The 25653-nt window shown below is 37.4% G+C and overlaps 2 protein-coding genes across 14 annotated transcripts in view; one reads left to right on the forward strand and one right to left on the reverse strand.

Moving 5' to 3' along the window:
• Cttnbp2nl (CTTNBP2 N-terminal like) overlaps positions 1 to 21955 on the forward strand; it is a 56027-nt gene extending 34072 nt beyond the window's left edge. For all 3 annotated transcript variants that reach the window (XM_027940333.2, XM_071618188.1, XM_071618189.1), the window contains 3 exons: positions 13495 to 13725; positions 16621 to 16728; positions 17817 to 21955. In XM_027940333.2, the coding sequence (XP_027796134.1) occupies positions 13495 to 13725; positions 16621 to 16728; positions 17817 to 19298 (1821 nt within the window). In that variant the 3' untranslated portion in view covers positions 19299 to 21955. The remainder of the gene's footprint in view (positions 1 to 13494; positions 13726 to 16620; positions 16729 to 17816) is intronic.
• The window catches only part of St7l (suppression of tumorigenicity 7 like), a 180073-nt gene that overhangs the window by 2063 nt on the left and 152357 nt on the right, over positions 1 to 25653 (reverse strand). For 4 of the 11 annotated variants that reach the window (XM_071618204.1, XM_071618197.1, XM_071618202.1 and 1 more), the window contains one exon: positions 24972 to 25539. The exons of 1 other annotated variant lie outside the window; for it this stretch is intronic. In XM_071618204.1, the coding sequence (XP_071474305.1) occupies positions 25315 to 25539 (225 nt within the window). In that variant the 3' untranslated portion in view covers positions 24972 to 25314. Of the gene's footprint in view, positions 1 to 11592; positions 12552 to 13784; positions 13868 to 24971; positions 25540 to 25653 lie in introns of those variants that run through there. 6 more of the 11 variants (XM_071618200.1, XM_071618201.1, XM_071618196.1 and 3 more) reach the window with 5 other exon arrangements.

Consider the following 25653-nt stretch of genomic DNA (forward strand, 5'->3'; position numbering starts at 1 on the left):
TGAGTCGCTAGAATTACAGGCCTGTGCTACCATGCCTGGCTGTCCATCTTAACTTTCTAAACTTTTGTTTCCTTGGTTTTGGTGATATTCTAGTCTTGTTCCTTCTCAGACCACTTTTTTTCTTCCACATGCCTCTTAAATTTGGCACCTTCTGTGACCATATAAAATGTCCTTTCCTATGATTCCCCTCGTTTACTGTTCAAAATCTATCACAGCGGTTTTCATAACTATATTGTAATAATGTTGTCTCATACCCTTTAGACTTTCAAAACCTTAGAGGATAGAAGCCAAAATAATACTCATTTTCCTGTGTGTGTGTGTGTGTGTGTATTTTTTTAAATTTTCTATCCTCCATCTCTATTCCCATTCACCTCTTTCACAAGCAGCTGTGCTTATACATTTTTGTTTGTTTGTTTGTATGTGTTCTTGTAAATCTTATATAGCCCGTTGTTTCTTTTTGGACTTTCTGTGTCTTTGAGGTCCATCGTGTTGCCTTCATGTGTACATAATCTGTTGCTGTCTGAGTAGACATTTATTTTAACTGATCCTCTTAGGTACCTCTGTGTTTATACCTAGCATATTGCACTGTTACTTAGTATGTACTGAGTGTGTTAGCTGAATGAATAATAACATAAACAGATATCCCCTAGGACTTCGTTCTTAGCCCAGTCTTATCTTAACCTATTCGCTCATCCTGTTTAAGTAATCTATTCCATCCCATTGGTTTCAACATGTGGTTAACACCCATATTTGATTTTTTCCCCCTCCTATCCCTAGAATAATATATGCAGGTGTCTTTTTGACATACATACCTAAATGCCCCATATTGCAATCACAACATATTTCCCTGAAAGACCGTTTGTTTTGCCTGTGTTCTCAACTATCCAACTATCCAACATAAGTACTTAAAAATGTCTTCTCTCTTTTTACTCCCTATATCTAATCAGGTGCCACAACCTGTCAGTTCTACCTTTAAAATACTCCTTAAATATACTTTCCCTCTCCTATATTTGAGTTTAGATCCAAATTGCCCTTTTACTGGTCAAGTAGATATAACTTCCTAACTGATACTTTCTAGCTTTGTAGACTTGATTTTTGTATCCTAGCTATCATTAGTATCAATTCAATTTTGTCATTTTTTTCTCTCTTTTAAAACTTCTTGTGGATCCTTGCTGCCTACAGAATTTAAATTTAAAGGCATTGTATTCAGGTATTTACAGACTGGCCTGATCCTGGTCTCATTTCCTGCCGTCTACCAGCTGTAGTCTAACCTCTAGACCAAATTATTCACTTTCATTTTTCTATTGCCTTGCTTCAACTGTTCCCTTTGTTTGGAATACTTTTTTTAAAAAATTTTAATAGTACTGGGAATTAAACCCAGAGGAGATTTGCCACTGAACTGCATTACCAGACTTTTTATTTTATCATGAGAAAGGGTATCACTAAGTTGCCAAGACTGGCCTCAAACTTGCAGTCCTCTTACCTCAGTCTCTGGTGTCATTGGGATCACAGGCGTGCACCATCATGTCCAACTCTGGAATACCATTTTCCTTTCCTTCTTTTTCATAGAGCCTCTCACATAAATGTTATCTAATACATTTTTATAAAACTGAATCATACTTTGTGTTTTTTTCTTTTTTGGTTTTCTGAACTAGATAATAGGAGAATTTATGTTTATGTGATAAACATCATAGATTATAGGGACTTTCCTATTTTATGTCTACTTGCACGGGCACACGCACACATACACACACACACACATACACACGCTGAATGTAGGGCTACTATTTAATCTTGCCCAGCACTGCATCCCAGGTATCTAGAAAGCATTTGCCATATGAGAGATTGAATTCAAGCCTTTTAAATCTAACTTGAATTTATTCAAGGCTCAAAATAGATTGACATTTTTTAATTTGTATATTTTTAGAAGAGAGGCTTAACTAGTAGTAATAAAGTTTCCTAACTTTTACCATTGTTAACAATTCTCATTTAATTACATTATTTGCATCTCACCCCGTACTAAGAACAGTTTGTTTTTCAGACAGGAAATTATTGTTCTGTTTGTTCTATATTTGTGGTAAAGGGTACCAAATAACTGGGAAACATAACTTTATTCACTGTGTTATGGTTATATAAAAAGAAAAAAGTAAATGCATTCCTATTATTATTTAGTTTTCAACTGGTAGTATCTTCCATTCATAGGACACATGACTACCTCTTCTACACCAGACCTAGAAATCACTACAGAGAGTGCTGAAACAAAGTCTTAAAGACACAGAATAGAGCAAGTTTTTCAGTTCCTTATAAGATTAAAATGGGAAAGGGATCTTGGTAATCGCATTCTTACCACGTGACATTTAAAATTTCTAATGCTATTGCCACCAGTCAGAATAAAAAGGAAGAACTAATGTCTCCAAAGAAAACTCATGTTCTTCGGATCTGTGCATATTTTAATCCCCTTTAGTACGTTTCTTTAATGAAGAGAAACTGGGGATTACTTAGGATTAATAATAGCAGTAGTTGAGAGCACTTTAAAAAAAATGCAATGTTAACCAAATCTGGAATAAAAAAATAAAGTAAATTTAAGATAATTTTAAAAAGAAAAATAGTAGCAGTGGTCAACTTTAGTTTGCTTGATTTCACCATATATTTAGTGTCTCTGTAAGTAATGACTGTGTCAGTTCACATTTTAAATTATTACTAAACATTTTGCAATGCACTTATAGCCCCCCTTTTCATTTTCAATCTTGACATCTTTACTCTCTTCCCATTTTTTTTTTTCTTTTAGCAAAGAATGATCCTTTCCTAATTTTGAGTCCTGATCTACCTGAGTGACTACTAGTTGAAACTAAATAGCTACTAAACCTCCCTGTACATAAAGCTGCAGTGATAATAGAAATTTCCACCCTGCCATTCTCTGACTTGTGATATGGGCCTGTTCCTTGTCTTTCTGTCATAGAAATTCTATTCCTTCTTCTGTATGATGACACCACCTCACTTCTCTTCACCTGCTCTGATATCCTGCTGTCCTCATGGTGTGGCTCTGGAAACTATTATTAGGGCTTTTTTTCATTCTACCCTCTCTACTCCCCCAACTTTTTTTTTTTTTTTTTGGTACTGGGGATTGAATTCAGGGGCACTCAACCACTGAGCCACATCCCCAGCCCTGTTTTGTGTTTTATTTAGAGACAGGGTGTCACTGAGTTGCTTAACGCTTCGCCATTGCTGAGGCTGGCTTTCAACTTGAGATCCCCCTGCCAGCCTCCCGCTCAGCCTCCCAAAATATTGGTATTACAGGTGTGGGTCACAGCGCCCAGCCCCCAAACTTCTTATTATTACTTGATAAACTTCTAAATATAAACTTTTGTACCTCTTGGTCAAGCTGAACACCTCTTTGTACTACCATACTTTTTTTTTTTTGAAGATGGACACAACACAATGCCTTTATTTTTATGTAGTGCTGAGAATCGAACCCGGGTCCTGCCCGTGCTAAGCGAGCGCTCTACCGATGAGCCACAATCCCAGCCCCACCCCCAATGGTACATTTTTGAGCAGCTTGTTTCTTGCCATGATTCCTTAAAGTCTACAATTTAAGAATCTTTCTTCAAACAAATTAGAGTTAAGACCCATTGTCCAGTTACATAGATTCAATCTCCCTCTACAGAACCCCCTAAGAGGAAGAAGAAAATATCCCTTCACATCTTATTTTAGTAAGTTCATTGTTTGGTACTGGTGATTGAACCCAGGGCTTCACATGCCATTGAGCTACATTCTCAGCCAGTGAACCCTATTTAAATACTTTAACCCTAGAGTTACTTTCTATATACTATCTGTTAATACATAGTGAGTGAAAGAGCCTAAGCACATCTCCAAGAAAGTAGTTTTTCAAGTTCATAGGGCTAACACAGGCTGTAATCTGTGAGCTGGGGCTCACTGTGTAATACTTGAGAGAGAGTTTTGGGTTATGTGCCTCCCCCCAAACTCATGGTGTTTCCTGTCATTCATTAAATTGCTGATAGTCCCATTTATCTGCCAGAACCCACCCACTTCCAGGGTTAGCCTTTTCCTTCCTGTTGCTTTGAATGCATAGTCTCAATCGTAGAAAGTTCTGATTAAATAAATTGTACTTGTTGTTCCTCAAACATTAATGATATTGTTTAGAAAATATTTGAACAAATAGAGGCTGCTTGTTCCTTGCTGTTAAGCTTATACTTGTCGGTATAGGGGACTTGATAATATGGAACTGTATTTCCATATCACTTAACATACTTAGAAAACATTAAGTATTCAATAAAAGCATGCCAAGCATGCCCACCCATGAACCATCCACATGTTCAGAAATTTTTTCCAGAATTCCAAGTGACATTTTGGTTGTCTAACTTTTGATAATATCGAGATTTTTTTTTCCACATTTTGTATATTTGATGTTAGACCAAACCTCTCCTGGTTATAGACTTAGAGCATTTGTTAAGTTTAAAACAATAATATTGATTTCTTTTCAGTTCTGTTAGAATTTGCATATTTGTTATGGTTGAAATTGTTTAAAATTATAGATTCAAGAGTCAGACTTCTTGGGTTCTTCATTATATTCTAGTGTTTTTCAAACTTTTACCACACACATAGTAAAAAGTAGACTTTGTATTATGACCCAGGGAACACACCTACACACACATGTGCACACACCTATAGTCTTGATGCTGGAAGAAAATTTCCTAGTAACAGTACTCGGCCTTCTAATGTTCAGTGCTCTGCAGTGTTTTCTATTCTAATCTGTTTCTTGATGGGGAGGGGGTGATTTTCTTGGCTGTTCTTTTGATTGAACTCACACACGCTATCAAATACTCTTATCACTGAGCTATATCCCCCAGCAGTTGTCTTTCATTTTTAAGATAATGAGCAAGACCCAGTGAATTAAAATTCATTTTTACAAAGTTCTGGGGAATATTTATTTATGTATTACTCATTCAGCAAGTATATCCAGTGCTTTATACCACTTACTTTTCTTCTCCCTACTTAATTATTTGTGATCTTAGGAAAGTCACATGCTACTGTTCAGTTTCTCCCTTCAAACAAGTAATATCTACTTCAATGTTTGAAGCTGTCTACTTCAAAAGGAATGTTGTTAGAATTAGATTGGACATGTAAAAACTCGGCATGGTGGTTGGCAGATAACAAACCCCTAAGTGTTAGCACCCCTGTTGTTTCTGTTATCATTATTATTATACTTATTATCCCCTCTCTTTCAGAAACATTGTACATACAGCATATATTACACACAACTTAATTCTCCCTTCAATTTTTATTATATTTACTTACATTTTAACCTTTTTTAGCTGGAGGAACAATTGAGATATAGTGAAGCGCATAGATCTCAAGTGTTCATTTTGATGAGTTTTGACAAATCCACACAACCATGTAGCCCACACCTAGTCAAGACACAAAGCATTCTCATCACAACAGAAAGTTGTCTTATGCCTCTTCCCAGTCAGTTGTCTTCCTAATCCCAGAGACAACACTCTCCTGATTTTTTTTTTCACCATAGTTTAGTTCTGTCTGTTCTACAGCATTATCTGAACAGTCACACAGAATGTATTCTTTTATATCTAGCTTTTTTGTTGTTGTTTTTATTAGAATAATGTTGTTCACGTTCAATGATGCCTTTTTGTATACCATTTATTCCTTTTTATTGCTGTGTAATATTTCATTGTGTGAATGTACCACATCCTATTTTTCTCCTGTTGATTGATACATGAATATTTCCAGTTTGGCGCCACTATGAATAAAGCTACTGTGGACATTGTATAAAAGTCTAATAGATAATGTTTTCATTTCTTTCGGATTGTACTTAGAAGTGGAATTGCAGCTGGTTCTTTGTCTAACTGATGAGAATTCCCAGATCAATTTCCAAAGTAGTTGTACTATTTTATACTCTCACCAGTGTTTAGTTGTTCTTTATCCTTCCAACAGTCTGTAATTATCAGTTTACAGTTTCAGCAATTCTCATGACTATATTGGTATCTTGTTTTGATTTATACCTTCTTAATTACAAATGGGCACTTTTTCATGTGCTTTCTGAGTTTTCTTTAGATCTGTGGTCCATCTGTATTTTTTGTGTGTAATACGAGGTGTACATTTTTTTGTTTTTGTTTTTGTTTTCTTGGCAGTACTAAGGATTGAACCTGGTAGCACACTACCACTGTTCTAATCCCTAGCCTTTTTTTTTTCTTTTTTCTTAATTTTTGATACAAGGTCTCCTCAGGTTGCCCAAGCTGCCTTGAATTTGCATCTTCCTACCTCAGCCTCCCAAGTAGCTGGGATTCCAGGTGTGGGCCACCACACAAGCTTACTTTCTTTACATTTTAAGAGATGGATGGTCTCCTAAAAAAAGAGAGATTAAGATCACTAGAAATCATACTTTTTTCACTAGAAACAAATGTACCACTCTAGTGAGAAATGTTGATAATAGGGCAGGCTATGCTTGCGGGGAGGGAGCGGGTATGTGGTTATCCCTGCCTGTTTACTCAGGTTGATGTCCACTTAAAAACTACTCTAAGAAATATTTTTAAAATTATACTTTAAAATCCTTTACATTCAGAGCATTCTCCTTTTCCACTAATTTATTTGTTCTGTACTGTTGAATTCCCTATACACATTTTCTTCTTCACCTCAAAAAGGTATTCATGTGGATCATCCAGTCCAGAATACATAAGTAACTTATTTCAACCCACATTCCTAGGATGTAAAAATAAAACAACAAAAAGACAAACTCAACATTTTATTTCAATTTTATTAGAACTTTTCAAGGAACTCTTTTGGAATTCGAATGTTGAAGCAACTATAATGTTGAAGCAACTACACTATGCTGTTTATCTGTACTCATATGTTCTAATGAGCAAGTCCACTTAGAACTATTTATACTAAACCAAGTTTAATCTCATATAGAATTTAGAGCACTTTAGTAAAATAATAATAAATGATCATCTTTCCTTACATAAATAATAGCTTTTATAAATAGCTATGTTTGCAGGTTGACTTGAAGGAAGTTTTTAAGAATTTCTTTTATTTATCAGTTTCTGAAAAAGATTATTACAGTTTTTTTTCTCTTTCTACTTCAAAGTCAGTTGAACTTTTTTTAATATCATGAAAATTTTTCCTCTTTATTCTCATGTTAAATTTTGTCCCATTTTCTAGGACTGAGGATGTAGTTATGTGGTAGAGTGCTTACCTGGCCTGTATGAATTTACCTGGGTTCAAAATCCAACACAAAATGAAGGAAGGGAGGGAAAGAGGGAGGATGGAAAAAAAGAATTGCCCAGTTTCCCAAATTTAAAGTTAATTCAAAGTCCTCTAAGTCCTCTCTAATCAATATCATCAAACATTAAAGTCTAGTTGTCTTTCAAAAAGTAAAAAGAAACTCCACAAGGATATTCATATAATATAGTTAGCATCTTTCTCCAGTACCGTTGCTTTATTTCCAGTTGCTCAGACAGCTTTTTATAGTTTATTAGGAACTCCAGAGAATGATTTATCCAACAATTAACAGATTCAACTTACATGTGAAAATGATCCCTTTTAACATTCGTTTAGTAGCATCAATAAAAAAGACATCTTGGGGGCTTGGGCTATTGCTTAGTGACACATCACTTGACTAGCATGTGAGGCACTAGGTTTGATACTTAGCACTGCATAAAAATAAAGGTACGCTGTCCATACGCTACAAAAAAAAATTTTTTTTAAGATATCTTGGAATTGTGTTATTTTGTTTCTTAGCATAGAAGCATTCATTTTTGGGGGGAGTAGGGGTTACTGGGGATTGAAGTTGGGGGCACTCAACCACTGAGCCACATCCCCAGCCCTATTTTGTTTTTTATTTAGAGACAGGGCCTCACTGAGTTGCACCTAATTTTTTTTAAAAAAAAATTATTTATTTATTTACTTATTTATTCTAATTAGGTATATATGACAGCAGAAAGCATTTTGATTCATTGTACACAATTGTAGCACAACTTTTCATTTCTCTGGTTGTACACAGTGTAGACTGCCAGACTGCCATATGTGCAGTCATACATGTACCTAGGGTAATGATGTCCATCTCATTCCACCATCTTTCCTGCCCCCATGCTCCCTCCCCCCCACCACCACTTTGCCCAATCAAATTTCTCCATTTTTCCCATGCCCCCTCCCATTAGGGATCAGCATCTGCTTATCAGAGAGAACATTTGGCCTTTGGTTTTGGGGGATTGGCTTACTTCGCTTAGCATGATATTCTCCAACTCTGTCCATTTACCTGCCAAAACCATACTTTTATTCTCTTTTAATGCTGAGTAACATTCCATTGTGTATAGATACCACAGTTTCTTTTGAAGGGCATCTAGGTTGGTTCCACAGTTTAGCTACTGTGAGTTGAACTGCTATAAACATGAATGTCAGTGCCGCACTTTTACTGAGGCTGGCTTTGAACTTGTGATCCTCCTGCCTTAGCCTCCAGAGCTGCTGGGATTACAGGCATGTCCCACCGCACCCGGCTAGCATTCACATTTTTTAAAGGCCCACACTATTAATATTTTTGTTAGTTATTATTTCTTATTTATTATTTCTAAATTATCACTTCATAATTATCTCATAAATGGCAAAGGTGCCTCTTAATCCATTTCTGGTACTAGCCTCAGTTTTGAAAATAAAGCTTTGCTCTGTAATATAAGCCCCCAATAAAGTGATCCTCAATTCTTCACCTTTAGATTTGGATCAACTTTTCATATGGGAAATGATCATCTGAAGAATAAAGAGATTGATTTCCTAGATTAAAACTGCAATATGCATATGATGCACTATGTACAAATTCTATTAGGAAGAGGGGAAGAGGTCTACTTTTATTTATTTTTGAAGATAGTAATAAAACAGCTGAAACTTTTGGAGACCAAGTATGGAAAATTCCAAGGATAGTATGTGATTTTATTTTAAGCTTTCAGTAGTGCTATGTTTCATTTAGGCTGTGACAGTAAAAATAAATGAGTAATAGATGACTAGTGTGTTTTGTCTGTTGTGATAATACCCTCTATTATCACATCTGTCTAGCCTGCCAGTTATTTTCCTACTCTCTGAAATTAAAGACGATCATGTTTTGATCATATTTTCTGACAACTTAGGAATTTCTGTTTCGCTAAAGTGTACACTGTCATTGAAGTAAAAATAATGAAATTGCAAGAAATTTATTTATTTTAACTTTATTACTAACTCCTTCCAAAAACTCAAGCCCAAAATCATGTAAAATTTCTCATATCATTAAATTATTAAAACTCAGCTTTGACGGTTTTTAAAGTATAGGTCTTTAAATTTTAATCTGATAAATAAATAATAGTGGTGGCATATCTAGTCATTTGCCTTGTGATGGCCAGCTTCTAAGATAACCCCCAAGGATACTCCTGAAATCATACCCTGGCATAGTCCCCTCCCATACATACCAATAGAATACATCCGAAGTAATAGTATATTACTTCTAAGATTGGGTTATAAAGTCACTGAGATAGTCATCTTGGTTGCTTGAATGCTTGTGCTCTCTCCCTGTCTCTTGGGTTACTTGCTCTGTAGGAAGCTCACATTTGCAAGGAACAAAGTCCTATGCCAAGTGAGTAAGCTTAGAAATTGATCTACCAGCCCCAATCATGGCTTCAGATGACTGCAGCCTCATGAGATCCTGAGCCTAAATCACTTAGCCTAAGCCCTTCCATATTCTTTACCCTCAGAAACCAGATGAAATTAAAATGTTTTTTAAGCTGCTGAATTTTAGGGTAATTATTTATGCAGTAATAGATAACCACTATAGACCACCATTAAGGCTCTTTTTATTCTTCAAATTTTAACATCTGTTTTTTGTTGTTATTTGTAATGTTAAGCCTGTAATCCTGTAAGTCACCTGATCAAATCATTGAGTTAGTTAAAAATACCATATTCCATCTCCCATTTTGTAGGTATTTGACATAATAAGTACAGACCAAATTCATCATTCCTTTATTTGGCCCCATATTAGAATGTACTTAAATGAACTGCTTGACGAGGAGCCTTTTCAAAATTATTCCACAGATCCTTTTCATTTATAGTGAAGCCGTTTATTTTATATAACTTGTAATTACTGTACTAGTGACTATGGTATTACTATGAAGTACTTCAAGAGAAAACAGACAGCCTAACAACTGTTCTCAGGCTGAGCCCTCACTAAAGGAGCTCCTTGTGTATTACTTGTGACTTTGATGCTTATTAATTATACAGGATAATCACAGTGTAGGTTTTTAAAAGTCATATTTTTAGGATTAGTTAACTATATACTCAGACCTGAGAGACGGCTTCTCAGCAGATCCAGTGTCAAGGTCATGAGTTGCAGCCCCAGCTCCTGCCTCTCCCATCCCATTTCTTTTCTGTTTCCTTTTTTACCCTACTAAACCAATTTCACTATCAAGAATTCTCCTTTTATTAATACTCTATAGAAATGGTTGTCATGAGTAAGAAAAGAGGTATTTCACTGCTTAGAGTGACTTTTTCTCCTGTTTCCTTTGTCAAAGCATTTTGCTAAATATGGATTTGCCTTTAATAAGTACAAATAAATATCTTCATTGAATCCTAGGATATTAGTCTCATGTTTTTATACCTGAATTTAAAGAAACATATTCTTGGTAAAAGAAAAACATTCATGAGTCCCGTGTTGTTATTTGATATCATTGCTTTTAAAAATATAACTTGTGTTAAGTTTTACTTTTACTGTGATATAAATTAATAATAAAGTGGCTGGCTTGGGAATCATTTATTTTTGTGGTTCTTATTGCTGTTGTTTTTCGTACTGGGGATTGAACCACTGAGCCACATCCCCAGCCCTTTTGTTTATTTTGAGACTGGGTCTCAATAATGTGCTGAGGCTGACCCAGAACTTGCCATCCTTCTGCCTCAGCCTTCCAAGTTGCTAGGATTATAGGCATGTACAACCATGCCCAGCTAGAAATTGATCCTTTTTTTTTTTCTTCCATCCTAAAGAGATTATTTTAAAATTTTACTGAGAATTTTCTTTTTAATTTGGATCTGAAAAAAAATAGAATTCCCCCCCATGAAATAAGTTTAGAAAAATGGTTATTAGTAACTTAAAGAAACAGGGGCTAGGGGCATAGCTCAGTGGTAGAACCTTTGCCTAGCATGAGCAAAACCCCTGGGGTCATTCACCAGCACTAAAAAAAAAAAAAAGGAAATGGATTTCTCTGTATTTCTAGTGTACAAATATCATCCAAATATTCCAGTAATGTAACTTAAGATGGTTGTAGTCAGACCAGAAATAAAGCCCAGGGCTTCTGACTCTGCTTTGAACATTTGCCAACTGATAGGAACAAATTTGTGTTCCTATAAGACTAAGTGATTCCTGAGACATTAACTTGCACAGTCAACAAAAAAGAAGATGTCACATTTTCAGCACTGAAACTATACTTCTGTGTTGAGGAAATCCTGGGTTTGCTTTATTTTCTTGAGGGTTCTTCTTTTTTTTTTTTTTAATAAAAGCTCAATCTTTTTTTTATTATCATCTTTATCAGAAAACAACCAATAGCCTCACTTATTTTTGGATTTTCTTTAATGTTTCAGCATCCATTTTTGCATACAGTGTTCAGTGTGTCTAAATTCTTTTTTATTTTAATTTGTTGTATATGACAATAAAATGCATTACAATTCATATTACACATATAGAGCACTGTATTGTGCTCTATGACATATCTCTGGTTGTACACAAAGTAGAGTCACATCCTTCTTGTCTTCATACATATACTTAGGATAATGATGACCATCGCATTCCACCATCTTTCATACCCCTATGCCCCCTCCCTTCCCCAAAGACAATGTGGTATATATACACAATGGAATATTACTCAGCATTAAAAGAGAATAAAATCATGGCATTTGCAGGTAAATTGTTGGAGCTGGAGAATATAATGCTAAATGAAATTAGCCAATCCCAAAAAATCAAATGCCGAATAATCTCTCTGATTTAAGGATGCTGATTGATACATGCTGCCGGGGGAGGGAGGGAAAGGAGGATTAATTGAGGGTTGTTTTAAATTAAAAAAAATAGCCATTGAATTTTGAATACCTCCCCTTTTTTAATGGGCTCCTATTTGTGGACTGCTCTACTAAGAAACCGTAACAACTGATGAAATTTTTTTTTTTTTTTAAGGATTCTTTTCTCCTGTTTGGTACCAGGAATTGAACCCAGGGGTGCTTAACCACTGATCCACATCCCCAGCGCTTTTTTTTTTGTTTTGATACAGAATCTTGCTAAGTTGCTAAATTGTTCAGACTGTCTTTGAACTTGGAATCCTCCTGCTTTAGCCTCCCAAGTTACTGAGATTATAGGCATGCACCACCACACCTGGCAAAATAGTTTTTCAAAATGGATAAATGACAGTAGTTTTTCATAACTAGACTTAATGTAAAAGTTTGTCATTTAGTACTTTGTTGTGTAATAATCACTGATGTCACTCTGTTGGTCTGGTGCTCCTATGAAATAATACTGCAAGCTCTTCCTAGAAGAGATAAGAAAAAAGAGAAGCCTAAGAATTTATCTTTCCAGCCATCTCCTGATCCTTAGACACCTGGTGTGGCACCCAGGCCCAAATCCTTGAACCAGATTCTAGGTACCAGTCTTCATCTCCTTTTTATCTTCTCTTTCATCCCCAAACTCACCAAGCCCTGAAGGGGACAGAAGGGAAGATGGAAGATAGCATCTGAACAGAGACTAAAAGAGGGGGTTGGATTTGGCAGCAGGTAGAAGGATTTTGTCTGCGCCTCTGGGTGTGAGTGCCTGGCACCCATCAACAGCGAAGTGAAGTTCCATGTGTACAAATCACAAGTAGTTCTAGATTATAGTGTGATCATTCTTATTTTTAGCATCCTTTACATATCTACTGGTACCTTGTTGAATTATTAACTATGTAAATTCATAAAATTATCATGCTTAATACTTTAGAAATGCACATGGCATAACAAAGAAAAGATAAGATAGACCTGCTGGTAACAGATGTGGACGTAAGCAGAGACAAAAAGCCTGGTGGTGAAGGACACAGACTTTGAAGCCAGGCAGCCTTGGTCAAGACCCAATTCTGACAGCTGGATGAGTAACCTGGAACAGTTATTTAGTCTCTCTGTAATAGTTTTCCCATTATGCAAAGTGGAGATGGTTAGCATTATCTTATAGGGTTGTAAATATAAAGTCGACATAACCTTAAATGCTTAGAACAACGTCTAATACATAATTAGCTCTATATGAGTATTTGTGCTTGTTAATATTATATCACATCACTTTTCTGATGCTATTTCTTTTATATTTGGATGGCTCAATCTGATTTGCAACCAGCAGGTTACATTTACACTAACACTACCACTTTTAATGTATAACTACTAGATAGCAGATTCCCCTCCTCAATAGAATTAAAAAGCAAAATACTTATTTATTTTTCTCTTTCCCAGGCCCAACACAGAGATACTTTCATTGAAGAACGCTATGGAAAATATAATATCAGTGATCCTTTGATGGCTCTACAGAGAGATTTTGAAACACTGAAGGAGAAAAATGATAGTGATAAGCAGCCAGTGTGCACAAACCCACTCTCTATCCTTAAGATGGTGATGAAGCAGTGCAAGAACATGCAGGAACGCATGCTGTCCCAGCTGGCTGCTGCCGAGAGCAGGCACCGAAAAGTAGGTTCAGTCTGGTAGATGTATGCTGCACAAATCCTTGTGAAGACTATAAACCATACCTGATATCATCTTGTCAGCTGCCAGTTTTCACAACAGTTCAGTGGTTGTGGGTAGACTTCCTGTGTAGCAAAAAGTTCCTTAGCTTATGTAGGAGCCAGGAGATAGAAAAGAAAACAGAGGTTATTCCAAGTGGTAAATTTAGGGAATGTGCCAGGCACATTATTTAAGGTAACATTCCTTCTTGGTATGTCACTCCAGAAGATTTGGTATGTTTTTTCAGCCAAACTTTGGCAACAAACTGGAGTTTAATCAAGCTTTTGGCTGAGCAGAATATTCTGTATTTGCTTACTTAAGTGATAAATACAAAGAGTAACAGATATTGGGCTGGGGCTGGGGCTCAGCGGTAGAGCGCTTGCCTAGCATGCAAGGCTTTGGGTTCAATCCTCAGCACCACATAAAAATAAATAAAATAAGGGTATTGTTTCCAACTATAAAAAAAAAATAAATATTTTTTTAAAAAAGATTAACAGGTATTTAGGGAATGCTGTATCTCAGAGGGAGAATTTACCTCACTATAAACACATAAGGCGATAGACTATTTTCATTTATTTCTAGTTTTGAGTTTCATTGCATCTTACTGCTCATGAAAACATAAACAGTCCATAGGGTTGTTTACCTTAATGTTCTTTTACACTGTTAAGACTCAGAGAGGTGTGTTTGTGTGTCCATATCTGATAGTTTCTACATTAGGAAGGTAAACCTGTGCTTTCCTCTATCTCATCTTATTGGAATGCTGGTGCTTGTGAATTTATTCCCCAGCTTGTCATTTACTCTTCAGATTTTACTTGTAAAAGATGCTTGGCTAGAATCTGCATTTTTTTTCAGCTATCAGATTTATACTTGTGGGTATTGGTCCATTTTGTAGGAAACATTTTAATTGGAAAAAATAGGTTAGCAGCTATAAAATTAGGTAGACTTGAGTTTACTTTTATGATTTACCTCCATTCAAGCCACCTGCTTAAATCATGTCTGATGACTTGCCTTCAGTTCTGGGTCTTGCCTATGATCTTTTCTTTCTCTTCATAAATCTCATAAATCTAATAAATGAAAGGCTCTTAACTATGGAGGGCCTTACATGTTCCCCAGGCCCCCAGAAAATATGCAAAATGTCAAAAGTTCATGCATTTTTGTAGGAAATATATTTTTCCATAACTTTAATCAAATTCTCAGAGTTGCCCAAAACCAAAAAGTTTAACTTTTGCTCTAGAATGAAGTAATCTGAAAACATTTATGCCCAACTTAAAAAGGTTTCGTGTTGGAGTAAGTTGCCTAAATTGGAGGGGTGGGCTTTACTTAAAATCCTTTAAGAAAATCTTCACCACATTTTTGATTGGTTGGCAGGCCTTATTTCCTCTTCATACATGAAGTGATTAAGTTGTGCTAAAGGAGCTAGGTAGATGTCATGCCCATGGAAGATGCAATGTTGGGATAATTTGCAGCTCTAGATAACAAGATAGAAGAAATTTTGAAATAATTCAAATTTCCACCAACATGGTGGCACACATCTATAATCCCAGCTACTGGGGAGACTGAGGCAGGAGGATCAAAAGTTAAGGCTAACCCTATCTCAAAATGAAGAAAAAGTGCTGGGATATGGTTTAATGGTAGAGCACACTTAGATTCAGTCCCTAATATGGAGATGGAGGGTCTTATTAAAGTCTGTATCTCTGTGGGATTTTAGTTTTTTCATTCAATTTCTGCAATTTTGGAGAGCTCTCAGAAGGGAAAGGAGATGTCTTAACACATTTGGCAAAAAGCCTGCCTTTGTATTAAATTTAATAATCTGATGTAATCCCAGCAGTTAGGGAGGCTGAGGCAGGAGGATCGAGAGTTCAAAGCCAGCCTCAGCAAAAAATACAAAATAGGCCTGGGGATGTGGCTCAGTGGTTGAGTGCCCCTGAGTTCAGTCCCCAGTACCAAAAAAAGTTTTTTTTTGATGCTTTTAACCAGAAGGAAGTACTCCAGAATATTTCATTTTTTAAAAGAGTTTCATATCTCAAAATATTTTCTCTCTTCATTCATTAAAAAAAAAAAAAAAATATGAGAAGAAATGGCCATTGGGATGACAGTGCTCTGCCATGAAGATCTGAGCCAAGGCACGTCCAAGGCATTGAGCAGATGTTACTGAATAATCCATTTCCACTCAGTATAATGTGCACTTATCAGCAGGATCATGCAGAAAATGTCCCTTTAAATTTGTTCCTTTAAATGGGTTTCATCCTTTGGCACGAGGATAAATAGAATATGAGGAGGCAAGTTAATTGAAAGACTTAAGAAATCTCCACTTGTGATCCCAGTAACCCAAGTCTTTTTACATGCAGGACGAAGTCAAGAGAATCTTTTTACCTTTTATCTACCTATATAAAAATGGTTAATGAAGCACGACACAATTTGGATGTTGCCCCTTTAAAATGTTCAGTTTCAGGCTTCCTTTTTGGTCCTTCATTCATTTGAGGATTCAGAGGAGAACTTCAGGTAGAGCTTTCTGTGGTGCTGTCTCGCACTGGCCCCTGACCACACCAAACTGTCTGAAACTTCTCAGACTTTCTGTGAACTCTTAGAAACCCTCTGGACTCCTATAGCTTATTATTTGCTCTCTTCTGTTTACATACCATTCTATACCTACTTCAAGTAAAGTAAATATCTTGTTCTCTAGCACATAGTTGACATGTCTCACACCACTAGACAGTGTGCTCCTTGATGGCCCTGGCTGGATTTTATTTATTTATGTATTTATTTAACCTCTGGAATTATCTCCAGTGTTTAGTTAGGCACTTAGTATTATAAGTGTGATTCCTTGATATTTGGAAATGAATTTTTTAAAAATTGTTAAAGGTAATCCTAGACCTAGAAGAAGAAAGGCAGAGGCATGCACAGGACACCGCTGAAGGAGATGATGTCACCTACATGCTGGAAAAGGAGAGAGAGCGGCTGACTCAGCAGGTAATTAAGATGGAGGGGATCACAGCAGCCTAGAATAGAATTCCTCATGGGTTATCCTGAAGGATATAAGTTGGTGTTGCTCAAAAACAGGACTTTGTGGTCAAGTCAGGAAACTACTGGATTATACATAATTAAACAAGTTTCTAACTTTTAATTTGTTAGAACATTTAGGATGCAGAATTACACTGTGTTTCAAGAACAATATAGAGTAGTATTCCATATTTAGCAAATTTATACTTTTATAAAATCCTTTTATTTATTTATTTAATTGTTTTTTTTAATTTATTTTTACAGTACTGGGGATTGAACCCAGAAGCACTCTACTACTGACTCACAATCCCAGCCCTTTTTATTTTGAGACACGGTCTCACTATGTTGCCTAGGCTGGCATTTTCTCTTCTACTTCTTTTTATTATTTTTAAATTTTTTTTTAGTTGTTGATAGACCTTTATTTTATTTATTTATATGTGGTGCTGAGAATCGAACCCAGTGCCACACACATGCCAGGCAAATGCACTGCTGCTGAGCCACAGCCCCAGCCCTCTACTTCTTTTTTAATTCTGATCATGGTTGACTAAATTGGTTTTTCTACCCATTAATGGGTTTTAGAGTTTGAAAAATACTCACTGAAAAGATTCTTCCAACCATTTCCTCTCATTCACTCTGTGCAGTAAATAAAGTTGGGAAGACAAAACAGACTACATTTCTATGAAAAGTATGATTCAAATGCAATCATTTATGTTAGTTCATTTTTAAAACCAGAGAAAATTACTGTTGAAATTTGAAAGTTGTGTTGTGCATTCACCACAAAATCTGGCTTAATAGTTTTCTGTTTTGTTTTCATGGGTTCTATGTATTCTACACACACCTGAAACATAAGGAATCATTAAATTCTCACTAATGACCCTGAAATAATTAAGAGCTAGAAGTGCCCCCTAAATTATCAAAGATGAAATCACAGTGTGTGCATTCATAGTAACCCTGCACCAGGGAATAGGCAGCCAGGGCAATCTATTTAGTAATCTCAATTTTCAGTGTATCTCTGTTTTCATACTCTAATCAAGATATGTGGTGGCATTTTTTTCTAGTTGGAATTTGAAAAATCCCAAGTAAAAAAGTTTGAAAAAGAGCAAAAGAAGCTCTCTAGTCAGCTGGAAGAGGAGCGCTCCCGCCACAAGCAGCTCTCATCCATGTTGGTGCTTGAGTGCAAGAAAGCCACCAATAAGGCTGCCGAGGAAGGGCAGAAGGCCGGAGAGCTGAGCCTGAAATTAGAGAAAGAGAAGAGCCGGGTGAGTAAACTGGAGGAGGAGTTAGCAGCAGAGAGGAAGCGAGGCTTGCAGACTGAGGCCCAGGTGGAGAAGCAATTGTCTGAGTTTGATATTGAAAGGGAACAACTGAGAGCAAAACTGAACCGAGAAGAGAACCGGACCAAAACTCTGAAGGAAGAGATGGAAAGTTTAAAGAAGATAGTGAAGGACCTAGAGGCTTCCCACCAGCATAGTATCAGTGATGAGCAATTGAAGAAACCAGTAACTATGTCCAAAGGCACAGCAACGGAGCCTCCCATGCTAGTGTCTGTATTTTGCCAAACAGAGAGTGTTCAGGCAGAAAGAATCCATGGGAGCAGCATAACCAAGCCAACAAACACGGGGCTGCCAGGTCCCACCACTCCTCCTTACTCTTATGCAAAAACCAATGGCCATTGTGACCCAGAGATACAAACTACCAGGGAGTTGACAGCAGGCAGCAGTGTAGAAAACCAAGTGCCTCCGCGAGAGAAATCTATAGCACTGACCCAAGAGAAACTAGTGGAAAATGGTGGGTGTCCTATAGGAACTGAGACTCCAGCCCCAATGCCCAGTCACCTCCCTTCCAGTGGCAGCTCACTGTCTCCCAGCAGCACTGCCTCCTCCTCTCTAACTTCCTCTCCTTGCTCTTCACCAGTACTAACTAAACGGTTATTGGGGTCATCAGCTAGCAGCCCCGGCTACCAGTCATCCTACCAGGTAGGGATCAACCAGAGGTTCCATGCAGCCCGGCACAAATTTCAGTCCCAAGCAGACCAGGACCAACAAGCCAGTGGTCTACAGAGCCCTCCATCCAGGGATCTATCCCCCACCCTCTTAGATAACTCTGCTGCCAAGCAGCTGGCCCGAAACACAGTCACTCAGGTGCTCTCCAGATTCACTAGCCAACAAGGGCCAATCAAGCCCGTCTCTCCCAACAGTTCTCCTTTTGGCACAGACTATCGAAATCTGGCCAACACTGCCAACCCAAGAAGTGACACCAGCCATTCACCTACTCCAGGGAAAGTATCCAGTCCTCTGAGCCCCCTGTCTCCAGGAATCAAGTCCCCTACCATCCCCAGAGCTGAGAGAGGAAACCCTCCACCTATCCCACCCAAAAAACCTGGCCTCACCCCTTCTCCATCTGCTGCAACTCCACTGACCAAAACGCATTCCCAGGCATCCTCTTTGACCACCACAGAAGACCTTGCCAGCAGCTGCTCTTCCAATGCTGTGGTAGCCAATGGCAAGGACGTTGAGATACTTTTGCCTACCAGCAGCTAGTCCCTAGGAGGGAGTCTCCAAATCTGACATTCCATCAGATTTCGTCCAAGAGGTCAGAATGAGACCATTGAGTCAGATTATGTTATTTATTTTGATAGTAGCTGAAACCATCTGTATAATACATTTAGTGTATTTTACCTTTTTGTATTTTTTTAAGTAGAAACTGAGTAGTTTGGATTTGTATGGCTCACATCTTTGTACTGAAGCTAGAAAGACATTGCCAAAATATTCAAGTTCAGCAATCACCCTAATGTTGTGATCAAGAAAGTTAATTGAGTACCAGGTGGTGATCTGCTGTTTATTTCGGGACCAGAATTACTCAACACTCATTTTGAATTATGCAGAAGTGGTTCATGCAGATTTTTATTCCAGATGAACATGTTTTAAAAGTGCCTGAAATAAGACTGCCATATGAATGTGATTCTGCAGCAAAAACAAAATGGATCATTTAATTGCAGAAAGAGATCCTCTGTGAACTCTGAATGTTAAAAACCAACACTGCATTTAATCCTCTTTTACTGTTTTTTTTTTTTTAATTTTAATACAAGCTTTGTGTTCTGAAAACAAGGCTGCATAAGTAGGATGGGAATCCTTCTAAATGTGGGTGTGAACTCTCCATAAAGCAAAGCTTTATAGAGCCCTTGAGACACCCTCTTGAGCATTAAAGAGTTGGGGTGCTGATTTTCTTACACTTTTGAAAAATTAAGTCGTTCCCAATTTCCTGCATAAATTCTTGAATAGAATGAAATCAAATCACACCTCCATTCAGAAATGTCTTCAAGCATCTACTGTTGTTGTGTAAGGAACTTCTGATTGCTTTTACTTGAATAGGAAATGGTTACTCATTTTGTATAAAAGTTTTGCAACAGAATGAAATCTTTATTCTGTAATCAAGAAGCAATAACTTAAAATTCACTCTCTTTCTAATATTGTAAGTCAGAACTATACAGGATTTACCAAATTGTTTCATTTATTCTCTAAGCTGCCAGCACTTGTCTGTATCTGTGGAACCAAATTACCTTTTACCTAGATGGAAATATACATATATCTGTATAGATACATACCCCTTTACATTTTAACATACACACACTTAAAAACACATAAAAATATTAGTATGATTATATCTTTGGAGTTTGTAATATAGCATAAAGGACAAGTAGAATTGCATATTAAGATTACCTACCAAAGCAATTAAATATGGCTGGGATCCAATCAAAGGAGGAATCTCATCCACAGGGAAGCGGAGAGATTCCAGATGAAGCCTGTCCTCAGCATCATAAAAAGGCACAGCTGAACTAACCCCAGTGTCACAGAACTCAACTGTTCATGTGAATGAGTGATCACTCCCTCAAGTGATGTCAAACCGCTTGGTGCTGAGGAACATGTAGCAAACTGAAGTGCCCCACCCCCACTTAAAAGGGCCACCCCATTCAGCTCCAGCTGCTTGCTGCTGTGTAAGAATGCTAGACACAGGTTACCAGCTCTTCCAATTTTTTATGAAATCCAAGTTTTCATGAGAAACTTTCTCATTTTTAAATAACAAGAACTGACTCAAAAGTGGTATAAGTACCACTGGTTAAACAAACGCTTTTGCAACTGGATTTAGCTTGCAAGCTGCTAATTTCCAACCTCTTTGATTCTTGAAACTGCCATGTCCATGATAGTGAAGACAGAAGCCTCAAGACTTGGAACTGTATGGCTAGTATACTCCTGACCAAGTCCACAGAATCTGACTATTCCCGTCCTCCAAACAGGGACTCCACTCTCAGTTCAGACATGGTGGTTATATGATTTTTGTATCCACAGGGAGAAAGAGGCCTTCATGTTCACATACATTCTCCTAGCCAACCTCTCCAGCAGCCCCTAACCTGCTATAATTTAATTCTGTTTCTTAATCTGAGTTGAGAGGGGAAAGGCAATTGTGAAAATTAATGTATAAATCACAACAAAGTATACAAATGACTCCACAGCTAATAATTTGATTAAGTCAAATACATTAAAAGAAGAAAATGCTATTGATGCCCCAGAGTATCTATCAAAATGATGAGGGGGTATCTTAAACTGTCCAAAGCTATCATGTTAAACTTTATTCCATTGCATAGCCAAAATGAACAGTGTTGATAAAATAGCTGAGCCTTCTAAATAGGATGGAAGGCTACAGTGCCAGAGTTATTACCTCTCTTGCTTTAAATGGTAATCTTAAAAGTTGCATTGTGCTCTTCCTTTGTTTTGGGATAGATATATATAGAGATGCTATAAGGAAGTTTATTTCTTAGGAAGTGCACTGAATAATGTATTTCTTTTACAGTGTAATATGGGGGTGGGGATATGCAAGAGAAATGTGTATTTTTGCTAGTTGCCTATCTTCTGAGATAAATAAGCACAATCCTGCAATGGATCCAGTAATTCAAGTTAGATATTATAGATTAGTATTTAAGTTTGCCGTAGGTTGTGTGTGTATGTGCTAAGTAAAAGTTCCACAATTCACAATTTTGGTATTAACCCACGTTGAAAAAGCTGTTACTGGTCAACAGATTGTAATGATGTGCAACATATAAGCATTAACCAATCTTTAACATATTTGTAAAGCCAAATGTACCATGCAGAAGTCTTCATTCATTTTTATAGCAGATTACATTAAAACAAGTTGAATCATACTGTCTGGGGGAAAATAGTCTTGTTTATACGAAGTGAAAAATGTTGCACAATTTGGGCATATTTTTTGAGAAGGGGGGGGGGGGTGGTGGTGTAGAGGAAGGACTTGATGATGGCTTTGAAAAACCAGATGAAGTCGACAGACCCATCCAGGTTAGACCTCATAATGGGACATTTATTTGCTTTCAAACCATAGAACTACGGGAAAATATTTTAGTTATCCAGTCTGTAAATTGTTAAAACTATCCTGGGGGCTCTGGGCCTTTAGGAAATGTTAGAAAAATATAGCCTCTGTTTCCAGAAAAAATAGATATGCCTGTATACAAAATTTGTTTGATAGCTTCACAGGAACCAAAAACTTGAAGCCATTGTTGAGTCATGTACTCCAGCATAAGAATGCCTGATCTTATCCTGGCCTCTTATTTCCCATATGACTAATGCGTTCCTTGTTTCCTAGTCTAGTGCCACACTGTTTGCAATGCAAGTTAGAGCCAGACAAGAGCACTTGAAAAATCCTTTGATGTACAAAAGATGTTCAAACCCTGTGCATGTTTACATATCTTAAGTTTCCAGCATTTAAGCCAATTAATGGTGATTTCAACAAACACTAGCTATATCCGGTTTCCCATGACAGCCTGAATGCTGCCTTGTCAATATATATATATATATATATATATATATATATATATATATATATGTGTGTGTGTGTGTGAAAGGAAGAAAGAATTTATTAAGAGTGCTTCTGATGTTTAGTCCTTAAAACAGCACTCTTTCACTCTTCCCCCACACACACACACACACACACACTGGGGATTATTGAACCCAAGGGAGTTTTCCACTAAACTACATCCCCAACCCTTGCTAAGTTGCTGCAACTGGCTTCACAAGTCACTGAGATAATAATAGGCATGCACCACCACACAGCAAGAACTTCAAATGTCTTGAAATGCTGGCTTCAAAATAGGATGTGGGGGCTAGGGGTGTAGCTTAGTGGTAGAGCACTTGCCAAGCATTTTTTTTTTTTTTTTTTTTGCCAAGCATTTGTAGGGCCCTAGGTTCCAGTCCTCGGCACTACAAAAAGAAAAAAAGAACCTGTTTTCATGGTGATTCAGAGGTAGGCAATGAGCATTGTTCCACAGGATTTTTAATTTAATTACTATTTAAACTAGATAAGAATATTTGAGAGCCTGTCCACCTATCTTTTCACATTATCAATGGACAAATCATTAGTAAAAGCAAAAGAGGAAGGAGACTGGGGTAATGGTTCTACCCAACTGCATTATGCTTAACTATAAACAAGGAACTCTGCTTAAAAAAAAAAAAGATTCATGGAGAGTTGGGCCAGCTGATGGAGGTGCTCTGTGGTCACTTTATTGGTGGTGGTGGGGGCGGGGGTTACCGGGGATTGAACTCAGGGACACTCAACCACTGAGCCACATCCCCAGCCCTATTTTGTATTTTATTTAGAGACGGAGTCTCGCAGAGTTGCTGAGGCTGGCTTTGAACTCCGATCCTCCTGCCTCAGCCTCCCAAGCTGCTGGGACTACAGGAGTGTGCCACCATGCTTGGCTTGGGGTCACATTTTATATATATATATATTTTTTTAAGTTATTGATAGACCTTTATTTATTTATACGCAATGCTGAGAATCAAACCCAGTGCCTTACACATGCTAGGCAAGTGCACTACTGCTGAGCCATATAGCCCTAGCCCTTTAGGGTCACATTTTTATAATGCTTTATAGCCCTTATTTGTTCTTTCAGAACTTGTTATTCACTTGTGACCTGAAGAGATGTCTTAGCTTCTGAAATGGGTTTGCCAGAATGTCAATGATATTTGGATCAAGAGGGCTGGCTTGTGTACCAAGCATCATGGTAGTGTTTTCACATACCTGTTACCTTAATAATCCTCCCAAGGATGCTCAGAGGTGTATTATCCCCATTTACTGATGAGTAGTTGAGAACAAGAAATTTGTTCAAGGGCCCTTAGTAAGTGACAGCCAGGATTTCAAACCTATTGCTAAATGAAAAACTCTTGAGATGTCCTCAATTTAATTCCAAAAGGCCATTGTTGGGAGGAGAGATGAGGCAAAGTTAATCAGTAAAAATCTACAGGCTACAGATGGCTACCAGTGGGTACTGGGGATTGAACTAAACTCTCAGCTCGTTTTTTTTTTTAATTGTTTTTTTTTTGTTGTTTTGGTTTGTTTTTTTGCTGGGGGTGGGGGAACATACCAGGAATTGAACATAGGGGGTGCTTAACCACTGAACCACATCCCCAGCCCTTTTTTATATTTGATTTTGAGACAGGAACTCACTAAGTTGCTTAGGGCCTCACTAAGTTACTAAGGCTGACTTTGAACTCATGATCCTCCTGTCTCAGCCTCCCTAGCCTCTGGGATTACAGGCATATGCCAGTGCTCCTGGCTTTTCTCAGCTGTTTTTGAAACAGGGTCTCCCTAATCTGCTGAGCCTGGCCTTGAACTTGCAGTCTTTCTTCCTCAACCTCCCAAGTTGCTGGGGTTACAGGCATGGGCCACCACACCCAGCTCTGTTCTATATTCTTGAATGTATGTTAAAATCTTAACTACTAAAACACAACTGCATTTATTTATTCATTTATTTCTTTTTTAATTCTTTTGCCTCTATTGTCTCATTTTTTTTAAGAGAGAGGAGAGAGAGAGAATTTTTAATATTTATTTTTTTAGTTTTCGGCGGACACAACATCTTTGTATGTGGTGCTGAGGATCAAACCCGGGCCGCACGCATGCCAGGTGAGCGCATTTCCACTTGAGCCACATCCCCAGCCCCTATTCATTTATTTCTAAAAGTCATAGGGTGGCATATATACAAGAAAAATAAAGTTGTTAAAAATGTTTACTAAAAATACCCTAGCCTATGGTGCAATGCCTATAATCCTAGTGGCTCAGGAGGATCACAAGTTCAAGGCCAGCTTCAGCAATTTAGTGAGACCCTCAGCAACTTAACAAGATCTTATCTTTAAAACAAAAGAGGTGTAATTTGGTGGTAAAGCACAAAAAAAGAGAGAGAGAAAGAGATCTTATTAATTATTTATTCCCGTCAAACAACCAGTGTTTGAGTATCTTAAGATAAGCCAGAAACCAATGTAACTATTTAGAAAGACACAAGTATAAACCTGTTCCCTACCTTCAGGGTACTCTAAATTTAGTTGAGAGCAAAACACTAACAAAAAGTTAGATGATTCCAGGGAAAACAGTTTGATAGAACAATGCTCGTGAGCTTTAAAAGCCATATAGTTTTTGAAGGTGATCCTCGCAAGAACACTGTGGGAGCTCATAGGTGGTAGAAGAAAAAAATAAGAGAAGATGAGTCTTCTCTCATCAAAGCATTGTTTGCCTAGGGTTCTGCAATATCTCCTTGTTTGATTCACTTGGCTTGCCTTGATTTGAAGATGAGGTCAGAGGTAGAGGCACAAGAAGTCCCCACAAGCTGAGTCTGATTTGAGGGAGAATGACAGTCACTAAAGATTCTTTTCTCAAGGATGGGTCTGCTGTAAGAAGCCACAACACTCTGCAGAACATTTTCTGGTAACTTGTAGGAATGACCTAGGAACATGCAAAGGTAGGCTGTGAAAGATTCTTGATGGCAAAATGGTACATAACCCATATATGTCCCCTACTGCCCTTCTTCACACTCTCTACCTCTTGATTAGCCACTGA

Source organism: Marmota flaviventris, chromosome 10 (genome assembly GCF_047511675.1).
Source record: "Marmota flaviventris isolate mMarFla1 chromosome 10, mMarFla1.hap1, whole genome shotgun sequence".
NCBI classification, from domain to species: Eukaryota; Metazoa; Chordata; class Mammalia; order Rodentia; family Sciuridae; genus Marmota; species Marmota flaviventris.